At 39.5% G+C, this 11719-nt stretch overlaps 1 protein-coding gene across 2 annotated transcripts in view; it reads right to left on the reverse strand.

Annotated features, from left to right (window-relative positions):
• Positions 1-11484, reverse strand: part of LOC136876320 (tRNA (cytidine(32)/guanosine(34)-2'-O)-methyltransferase) — an 86181-nt gene extending 74697 nt beyond the window's left edge. The window contains exon 1 of one of the 2 annotated variants that reach the window (XM_067150167.2): positions 11142-11484. In XM_067150167.2, coding sequence (XP_067006268.1) covers positions 11142-11262 — 121 coding nt within the window. In that variant the 5' untranslated portion in view covers positions 11263-11484. The remainder of the gene's footprint in view (positions 1-11141) is intronic. The other variant, XM_067150168.2, reaches the window with a different exon arrangement.
• Positions 11485-11719: the final 235 nt, after the last annotated feature.

An 11719-nucleotide genomic window follows, 5' to 3' on the forward strand; every position in this document is an offset into this window, starting at 1 on the left:
GCTTTGATTATATTTGCAGATAATCCATCTACTCCTGGTGATTTACCTCCATTCATAAGCTTCATGGTATTTTCTGTTTATGACCATGTAATTGGTGTTTCTTCTTCTCCATGGATAGGTTCATTGTTTTCGTGCTTCTCTTCTTCATTGCCATTTAACAAATTGTCGAAATAGTTTCCCATTTCTTCTCTCATGTGTTCTATATTTCGGATTACGATTCCATCCTCTGTTTCAATTGCTTTAATGTCCTCTTTGTCTGATCTCCCACTCTTCAATATTCCATACAACATCTTTTGATTCCCTTTTGAGACCTCCTCTAGTTTTTGTGTGAATATCTCCCAACTCTTATCCTTCTCTTCCTTCACAATTCTCTTCACTAATAATTTCTTATCTCTATATATTTGTTTGAGGTCGGCTATTTTTTGGTCATCTTGTGGCAAGACACCAGCCAGCCCCGTGGTGTAGGGGTAGCGTGCCTACCTCTTACCCGGAGGCCCTGGGTTAGATTCCTGGCCAGGTTAGGGATTTTTACCTGGACCCGAGGACTGGTTCGAGGTCCACTCAGCCTACGTGATTAGAATTGAGGAGCTATCTGACAGTGAGATAGGGGCCCCGGTATAGAAAGCCAAGAATATCAGCAGAGAGGATTCGTCGTGCTGACCACACGACACCTCATAATCTGCAGACCTTCAGGCTGAGCAGCGGTCGCTTAGCAGGCCAGAGCCCTTCAAGGGCTGTAGTGCCATAGGGTTTGGTTTTGTGGTAAGACACCTTGCATTTGTTTTTGCTTCTCAACATCTTTGTGTTTCTTTGCCATATTTCGGTCTTACAGCTTCTTTTACTTTTTCACTCCACCAATTGTTCTTTCTTCCTCCTCTTGTTTTGCCACATACTTCTAACTCACTAATCTTGTTTTAAACAGGTTCCATTCCTCCTGTGCACTTTGTGTTTCATTTTTCAGTTCCTCAACTTGGCAGGTTCGATCCTGGCTCAGTCCGGTGGTGTTTGAAGGTGCTCAAATATGACAGCCCCGTGTCGGTAGATTTACTGGCACGTAAAAGAACTCCTGCGGGACTAAATTCCGGCACCTCGGCGTCTCCGAAGACCTTAAAAGTAGTTAGTGGGACGTAAAGCAAATAGCATTATTATTATTATTATTATTTTTCAGTTCCTTTTCCATTACCAACTCTTGAAGAGCTTTTTATTTGCCTCATCTTTCAATTTCCAATCTTTTATTCTTGGTATTTTCTGTGTACTTGGTGTTCACACAACCTTATAGTTCAAGTCAGCTATTAGTGGCCTGTGATCACTGTCTAAACATTCACTGGGAATAACTTTCACATCTCTCATGCCTTCTCCACTTTTTCTATCTGTTATTACATAATCAATGACTATTTTAGTTCTTCCATCTCAGCTGTATCTCGTTATTTTATGGCTGTCTTGTTTCTTGAAGAAGGTGGTTTTTATTGTCATGTTATTTCTGGCACAGAAATCTAGGACATTCTCACCTTCAGCATTCCTTCCCCCATATCCAAAGGGCTCCATTACCTGTTCATAGCCTGTTCTATCTACTCCAACTTGGGCATTTAGATCCCCTATTATAATAATATTATCCTCTTGTACAGGGTCCTCCAAATTCTCAAGGAACTCTTGCTTTTCATCATTACATCCTGTCTGCAGAGCATATACTATGATTGTTGTGAGACTGTTACTGCCAAGTTTTACTCTGGTTTTGATCATTCTTTAATTTATGTATGTGATATCTGTTATGTCTTCAATATCTTTATGCAGCAGAAATCCACAACTCCATTCTTTGTTTCCTTCTTGTTACCATGCCAGTACAGCTTGTAATCTTCCCTCAGTTTCTTTGATTTAATCCCCTTCCATTTTGTCTCACTCATTTCTAATATATGAATCTTCCTCCTTTCCATCAGGTCGACTATCTCTTCACACTGGTTGGTCAGTGTAATTATATTCTGGGTTCTTACTCTCAGTTTGGCTTCTTGGTAAGGTCTATTCTGGTTGTTATGTCTTTGATCGGTATATCTTCTTGCATTTTCAGGATAAGCGTCAGCCTTCTTAGGGTCATCATTCGTTCCAGAAGAGCCAGAAATGGAGTATTTTTCTGGTATGTTCGATCGGAGGCTTGTCTGTACACTGAAAGCAATCAAACAATTACTTCTTTACTGGCTCACTGGGCCTAACATAAAGAAAGATTTTCTTTCGGGGTTTACTCCCTTAGCCTTTGAGGATCCCTCTTCATCCCACAAGGCCGTGGGTTCCATCTGTACTACCCCAGAGGATGGGTTGCCTCTTCCGCCAGCTCTGCCGTACCGAATCATCATCTCCGTCTTCACTGCCGTTGAGGTCTTCACCCATAACCCTGGGCATGGGTTCCATGATATACCCCATGGGACTGGGTCCCTGTCTGAACTCAGCCATCCTATCACTCCAACCTCATGGAGTGTAGGATGCCCACCCCCGCGACGTGGACGCGCAAGGCAACAATTACTCAAGCTGAGGACAGGGAAGGTGGTCCTGTCTCCCTTGAGCCGGGTTAATGGTTGTATATGATGCTACAACCAAAGGCCTTAGCAATTATGTATGGAAGAAAATGCAATGAAATACTGGCACCGTGTGGCGCAGCAAGTCTGGAACATATTGACATCTACAAAGTGATCATAAAACTACACTCAGCAACAAAAAGAGACGAGATAAGATGTTTCACCCAGTAGATAACAGTTTTCAAAGGCTCTAGATAAGTTAACTGGTCATTTAATAATAATGTTATTGGCTTTACATCCCACTAACTACTTTAACGTCTGGCCCCACGGTGTAGGGGGCAACGCACCCGCCTGTCACCCGGCGGCCCCGGGTTCGATTCCCGGCTGGGTCAGGGGTTTTTAATTGTAATGATTAATATCCCTGGCCTGGGGACTGGGTGTTTGTGACATCCTTAATCTTCCTTAACTCACACACAACATTCCACACTAGCGCCATTCCAATTACACGCAGGCTCATACAATATGGTGCCAGTAGGGGCAAAAGATCCACATGGATCGACGCCCCAAACAAATAGCATTTTTAAAAAAATTACTTTTACGGTTTTCGGAGACGCCGAGGTGCAGGAATTTAGTCCCACAGGAGTTCTTTTATGTCCCAGTAAATCTACTGACATGATATTGACGTATTTGAGCACCTTGAAATACCACCGGATTGAGCCACTCAGCCTGGCTAATTGGTCATTAGCCAATTGAGTAACAACTATTGGTAGACAAATTTACTTGTCACACCCGGTTAAGAGGTTAATGTGATCTCCTAAACCAATAAAGAGCGTTTATAACTCATAATTGTAAACTGAGCTCCAGGGTTTGAGACATGTCCTACATAACTTTGTTCTAGAAGCTACGGTTTCTTTCTCTGAACTGTATTTATTGAGTTTTCTCTCAGTTCTGTAAAGGTTAGCCTATTTTTATCACCCTTTCCTTTGTACACTGGGGCTACTATAGCAACTCTCCATTAATTTGGTGTAACTCTTTCAAGCATACAGTAATCAAATATTTCAGATATAGCACTATATCCCAATCCACTGCTTTTAATATATTCCCAGAAATCTTATCAATCCTATCATCTTTTCTATCTTTCAATTTTTGTAAATGGCTTTATAATCATACGTAAATTTCACAATGTAAATTAATAACAATATTCCATACAGATAAACTGAAAAATATTTCCAAAATTAGTAGAACCGCAAAACTAATAGCAAAGCATCACAAACTTTTACAATGGCACTATACAGAGGCATAGTGCAAGTTCAAACCATTTGTTATATCATGATACCATCAGCTCCACTGGAATGGCATTGGAGAGAAGGAGAGTATTTTTCTATATTACTGTAAATTTCACTTAACTGAAATGAAATTAAGGTGGGAACAATGGCAGGAGAGTACTCGGAACGATAAGATAAAGGCTCATTTAGGAATGAACTCGACGGATGAAGCTGTACGCATAAACCGACTTTGGTGGTGGGGTCATGTGGGGCGAATGGATGAGGATAGGTTACCTAGGAGAATAATGGACTCTTTTATGGAAGGTAAGAGAAGTAGAGGTAGACCAAGACGACGATGATTAGACTCAGTTTCTAACGATTTTTTTTTTTTTTTTTTTTTTTTGCTAGTTGCTTTACGTCGCACCGACACAGATAGGTCTTATGGCGACGATGGGACAGGGAAGGGCTAGGAGTGGGAAGGAAGCGGCCGTGGCCTTAATTAAGGTACAGCCCCAGCATTTGCCTGGTGTGAAAATGGGAAACCACGGAAAACCATCTTCAGGGCTGCCGACAGTGGGGTTCGAACCTACTATCTCCCGAATACTGGATACTGGCCGCACTTAAGCGACTGCAGCTATCGAGCTCGGTCTAACGATTTAAAGATAAGAGGTATAGTACTAAATGAGCCCACAGCACTAGTTGCAAACAGGGAATTGTGGCAACGTTTAGTAAATTCACAGAGGCTTGCAGACTGAACACTGAAAGGCATAACAGTCTATAATGATTATGAATGTATGTATATACTATAAATTTATAAAAAATCTTTGCACCTTGTTGCAACGCGATGTGTTGGCATCTTGTTAATAAAACCTTGGTAATATATTGGATGAGTCTTAAAAATGACATGAATATGATGAATATGATGTAAAATACTATGTCCAAATGTTACACAGGTTAATATATTACTGTGTCCGTGGATTGCACAGATTTAATGCAGCATGAGTGGCATTATGAAATGAATTGATATTGCTGATACCACAACATTGTATGAATATTGCACACATCATTGACTGTATACATAGACTGTGCAAGTTAATGCCATACTTAAATTAGCTTCATGCAATGAGTCAAAGAAAGGCGGACTTTTGTTGAATTGCATAAATTGATCGTACCTAATGTTGACAATATGGGCCTTCTCGCCTGTCCCATGTCACCAAATCCACCTTTTTATTTAGCAGTGTTATCGTGTCCTTAGTATATCAATATCAAAGGGTAGGAAGGGTCCACCTATTCAATACTCTTAGTTTGTATATTGTCTTATAAAACTGGGACTTGTTTCGACCCCATATTTATTGGGTCATCTTCAGCCACGCTCCAATTGGAAGACATAAGAATATATATTATAATAATGTTATTTGTTTTACGTCCCATTAACTACACTTTTACGGTTTTTGGAGACGCCAAGGTGCCGGGATTTAGTCCCGCAGGAGTTCTTTTACATGCCAGCAAATCTATCGACACGAGGCTGACTTATCTGAGCACCTTCAAATACCACCGGACTGAGCCTGGATCGAACCTGCCAAGTTGGGGTCAGAAGGCCAGCGCCTTAACCGTCTGAGCCACTCAGCCCGGCAAGAATACATATAACCAATAATGATATAAACACTGATATGACACAATTTATAGTCTTAATTTAAACCACTGATGAAGTCCAAATAACATATCCACACTTAAAACTAAATAACACATCAAGAATGTTGTGGTTGATGGCAAACTATTTTGTCATTTCTAAAGCAGCCATTGCTTTTTGAGTTGATCTGGGAATTGGTATCCTTTTCTGTATAGACGAGCAACTTGATTGATATTTTTGTTCAATAGTAATATGGGTCAAGACTTATGTAGCTTTAAGGGGAACATTCGTACTTTAAATAGGTTTTTCCTTATTATCAATATAGTGATCTATTGTTTAATTTAATTGGAGGTGAATGTCTGAAAACAAAATAATTTGAAGTAAATAATTGAGAATATAACGGAAGCAAGAAGATCAAGATAAGTATGTAGGCCTATAGCTATATGAGACTCACCCCTATGTTGTTCGTAAGTTACATGCACTTGGTACGGATACCAACACCAGACTGATTGTTGAGAGGGAGCAGGAGTATAGCTTATGATGGCAGGGATTGGAGGAGGGATGTGGGAGGAGGGGCGGGTGGGGGGCGAGTAGGTAGATTTGAACTGATTGGTGGACTTAATGTGTCTTATTTTCCGTTTATACTTCCTGTACCTAATCAAATCTACCTACCTTTGATAGAACCTGACGATATTCTTTTAAGAATGAAACTTGTCATTCTATTTTAATTTTCTTTCTTTTGCAGGAGTAATACTCTTACCACATGTTTTCTCTTGCAGGTACTTTATAAATTTATTTACTCAAAGTTAGTTTCAGCTGACTGAAGAACGTAATAGTTATAAAAAAGGAAAAATAAAGACAAGCCACTGCAATTGGAATGCTACAAGATACCCAGCAACAATGCAAAGATCATAGGTACAACAAAAACTGTGCATTGTGCAGATCTTTATACAAAACTGTGAAGGCAGATGGGAATTATATTGACTAACCAAATCGAGACATCATAAAACAGAACACATCCAGCACTTTGATAGCATCAATGATGAAACAAGAAACTTATTGGTTGATTGGAAGAAGGCAAGAGAGTGCTGGCGGAGTTACTTCGAGTAGATGTCAACTGAGGAATTTCCCTATCCACCAATCTCAGCCAGTACAGCTGTGGAAGGACCAGTCAGAGCGATATTGAAGAGGTGAAGGTTGCTCTGAAGGAAAAAAAGCAAGGGAAAGCCACTAGCCCAAGCGATCTTCCAGCAATCTCTGGTACGCTCAACAGTGGGATGCGGCAGAATGGTTCATACAACTCTTCAAGTAGATCATCAAAGAAGATCGAATACAGACTGATTGGCAATGGAGCATCACTGTACCCATCTTCAAAATGAAAGGGACCACTGCTGAACCTGCTGATTACTGCCAAATCTGACTTCTGAGTTTCTAAGTGCCTTATCAGTGCTATTGCACATGCGTGGCTAGAGGGATATATAAGCGCGTGCAAGCTGCTGCTTGCTCATCCTGAGTGAAGCAATGCCACGTTATAGACGTGTACGTTATCCTACATACAGGTCTCCTCGACCTATAGTGAAGAAAAGTATAAGTCTTGAATGCGTTCTTGATAAAAGGATTCGCAAGATCGTTCGGCTTTCCAGCAACCAAACTGGATTTATTAAGAATTGTAGTACAATCAATGCAATCCATGCTGCATGGCTCTTGGATGAAAACATCATGAGAAGAATAAGCCAATCCATCTCGCTTTCCTGGACCTTCACAAGGCCTTTGATCGCATACCACATGACCTCATTTGGCTAGCACTGCAAGATAATACCCTGTCAGCTGGGTGCAGCTGCTTTATGTAGACCCAAGGAGCTACATTCAGGCCGCCGCAGGGGCATCCAATGACTTTCCCATCACCATTGGCATTCGCCAATGTTCAGCACTGTCACCACTCCTGTTCAATCTAGTGATGACACTGTAACAGCAGACTTGCACCATCTTTTACCATGGACGCTTCTCTACGCTGATGATGTTATGTTGGCCTCTGAGACCCAGGTTAGTCTGTAACGGCAAACCCAAAAATGGAACAATCGGCTGGAAAAATAAGGTCTGTGCGCAATGAAAAGAAGACTGAATATATGATGTCAGGTCCACAAGTAATTGGAACCATTCATGACAAGATTCGGGTGTTTTGGCTCAACAATTGCTGATAATGGCAGCCTCGTTGAAGAGATCAATGCAAGGATAACCACAGCCTGGATGAAACTGCAAGCAACAACCAACGTCACTTGTGAATGAAGAATGAAAGATAATCTCAAATCAAAAATCTATAGCAGTCGTCCAACCTGTTGCACTGTAACTTACGGTTGCAAATGTTGGCCAACTGCGGCTGAGTCAGAGCGTCAACTGGGCACCAAAGCGACAAAGATAGTGAGATGGACAGCTGGTGTCACTAATCTGGATTGCATCTCCAATGAAACTATCACGGAGATATTTGACATTGCACCGATTCAAGACAAAATGCGCAAGTGCCATCTATAATGGTTTGGACATGTACTAAGGACAGGGGTTGATACTATCGCAAAGTCGGTAGGGGACCAAAGGGGCAACTAAAACGTTGGTGAGCCAATGCTCAATCTTTATAAAGATATGAAGAGCGTCAATATCCACACTGACGTGACTCAAGAGAGAACTAAATGGAGACAACAAATCCATGTAGCAGACCCTACCATCAGGAGGGACAAACGCTGCAGAAATAGAAGAAGAGCAATCTATTATGAATTTGAATAACACTGTCAAAACCTACCTTCCACCAAATACAGTAGAGACAATACACGACACTGAGCGAGATATCGAGGGACAGCTATTGGAGCTCACTCTAGCGGATAGACCTGAACGGTACTGATTCTGTCATAAGAGCACGTGTATTTTTGTGTGAAGTGTTTGGTGTTATTTATGCGTTTTCAGTGAGTTGACATAATTAAATAGTAGCATGTGTCATTCCTTGATATCTCCTCTCAACATGAGGGGAAAGGTATGTGCTGTGTTTGGCTGCAGTAATTACGAAGTAGAGAAAAATGCGCGCTCGTTCTTCAGGTTCCCTCGTGACAAGAACATGTAAGTAATATTGTGTTTGCATATATATTCTTCCAGTGACAGAGATTTTTATAGTACTTCATAATCCTCTAACCTGCTCGACCCATGTTTTAACGGGCTTAAAATATTATACGCATATTTTATTGTATAGTGCAGCAGTTAACCTTCAATACCGATGTGTTGTTGTAGGTGTGATCTGTGGGTTTTGAAATGTCACAGAAGCGATTTGGATAAAGTGTACAAGAAAGAAGGGACGTTACGCTTGTATAAGAATTATAAGATCTGATCAGATCATTTCCAGGCCAGCGACTTTAAAAATCCTCGACTATACAGCCAAGGGTATGTTACATTTTTACTCTAATTGTACGTAAATATTCCTCAAAGCATCACTATCGACAACATTTTCAAACTTTTCTTTCTTTTATCCCTCTTCTCAGATTAAAGCCGGGATTTTATAGATTTTCTTTCTGTTAGTAGGCTTCATGTTAAGAGGAAAATTGTCCAGCTATTAAATGTTAATTCATTGCATCATATGTGTACGGAATGTGCCGATATTTTTATTGACAAATGTCTTAATGTGATGATACATTGTTTTTAAATGAGGAAAAAAGACAAATCCAACCGTAAGATTTCAGGCAGGTATGCTAAAGCTAAAAAAGTAATGCATAAATGAAAGATCAAGCCATTTCACAGCAGTCCATTTCACACCTTGTTTATATGTCTAATTTCAGTCTTTGAATAATAACCTTTTAAATAATTCTTCATTCATTTATCCAGAATTGCTTTAGCAACTTCGAAGTTAATATCTCAATACCACTGTCTTTCTAGACGTAATTTATTTATCCATTTCCGTATATACATTTCCATTGATATTTGAATTTAGCGCGATTTGTTCAGGTCAAGTCATTAGGAGCGCCACCGTCGAATTGTCTCCCATTTTAGCAAGGCGAAATCCGTAAGTGTCGTGTATTGTCTCTACTGTATTTGCTTCCTCTCAAGGCAGTCAATATGACATCCTAGATTATAGAATTTTGTGGCTACAAGAAAATAAAAACGTTGGGCAGAACTCCTGAACGGCAGGTGCTAGACCCTACTGGTATTCACTGGAAGTTACCGATCTCGAGCAACAGTGATATTTAAATATTCGGTCACATACACACACTTGAACGAAGTCTAGTCACTTACGCTCTGCTTTGTTCAGCATATATACTATAAATGAACCAATGGTGATAAATTCATACACATACACACACATATGCACATAAACTAAATGAGGTGTATATACTGGAGGGAGACCAATAATTTGACATTCCACATGAATTCACCATAATAGTTTTGATTACTGTATTATTCAGCAGTCAATATGACAATGTACTGGCATTCACCATCTGAGAAATTTACCTAAAGTTGTCTCTAGAAATAAACTGTTCCTTCTGAAACCTTCCAAAGTGTGGAGAAGATATCTCAGGAGTTTGAACTAGGTACCAACCTATCATCATTCATGAACAAGTGGGGTGAAGTCCTATTTTGCAACAACTGTCACAGCATATCATGAGTATGCCCTTAGAGGACCAAACATTTACTCATACCAGTATTAAATATGCCTGTTCTACAGAGGATATGAAATAAACATAACTGATACCTATGGTATTGAAATAATATGGGAAAAGCTGTCATTTAGTGACTTAACGGAAATTGAGAAGGTGAAGGCGTATTTCATGAAGAGAGTTATGGGTGTGAGTAAGGCATCACCTTCTAGGCTAGTTTATGTTCTTATGAGGGAATCCTTCTTCATAGAAGACATACGATTAAAACACTCTTTGCCAGCTACTAGATCAAGCCAGAAGCTTCAACGACAGAGAGAGGCGAAGAGAGAAGAGATAGAAGAGGAGTTCTACAGCACAAGCGCTATATGTGACAGAAGCTGGACTAAAGAAGGTCAAGAACAAAGCCATGTTGTTACCAGGCTGGCCATACATGGCTTTCATCACTGTATTTGCAGGAATACCACTTTTCATAAACCAAACAATGAGTGCGTTTGCACCCTCTGTGATCAGAAGTGCAGTTTATATCATATAACGGAATGTCCAAAAAGGGTGAAATCAATTAGCGAATATAGTAGGGAAAACTCTAAAGTTTCGAACTGAGAATATAAAAATTGCTAATTTGTAAATGTTTTTACTAGGTTAAGTAATGCTCTTTCGAGCGCACCTTAATAAATTATTTATTAATTATGCCTGTACATGATTCACAGAAGAAGATTACACGCCGCATGATTCTTTCTTTGATTATTACATTTCTAAAATGTAGGTTCATGTCTAACCAAAATGTGTAAAGTACTCTTTGTCTCTGAGGCAGCCTGCAGATACTGTAGGAAGAATTTAAAATAAATAAATAAATAAATAAATAGTACAGAAAGAAAATATGTTGGGTCATCACACTGGATATTTAGGTTAATGATTTCAAGGCAAATTATTTAAAAGTGGAAAATAAAGATGTTTGAAATGGGGAATAGTCTTTTACTGCTTTTATGAAGTAAATTATGATTCACTTTTGCATATTTCAGATAAGAGATGGGAACACTAGTTATAAAAAAATCATAAACTACACTGTATATTTATGCAACATATACTTCAAATAAAAACATCCAGAGCATACCTTCCAATATTTTAAACTGTTCGTCTATTTGCAGTAGTTTGAAAGCACTCCGTGCTCTCCATCCCTTCTCCTTCGCAAGTCGGTAATAAATATCACGCTTGTCTTTAGAAGTTCTTCCCATTACAGATGTATATTTCGAAGCTGGACGCTTCGATGTAAATATATTCTTGACCAACAACCCACGGTACGTTCCGAGAGGAATGGTGTATTTTATAACAATCTTTTTTGGTAGTAGATGTAGGGAAGAGTATGTTGCTTAAAAATATTCAAAATACGAATTTTATTCAACACACTTGTTTACATTTAACCTGCTGATCGTAATTCTTTTGTTTTTAAACACATGTGGACAGATGCGCCACCATGATCACAATCAGTGTTTCCAACCCTACGTTTCCAACACAGGACAAAAGTGTCGCAAGTTATTTGGCTGTATGAAAATATTCCATAATATGATCATGGATGCATTTTATTTTTTCTTCAATCGTCGTTATGAAGATATGTTTGTGTAGTAACCATAGCATAAATCATGGCTATGGATATAAATGCTAAAAGTGTGGAGACTTGTTGCATCTGTGTAT

Source organism: Anabrus simplex, chromosome 6 (assembly GCF_040414725.1).
Source record: "Anabrus simplex isolate iqAnaSimp1 chromosome 6, ASM4041472v1, whole genome shotgun sequence".
In the NCBI taxonomy this organism is placed as follows: Eukaryota; Metazoa; Arthropoda; class Insecta; order Orthoptera; family Tettigoniidae; genus Anabrus; species Anabrus simplex.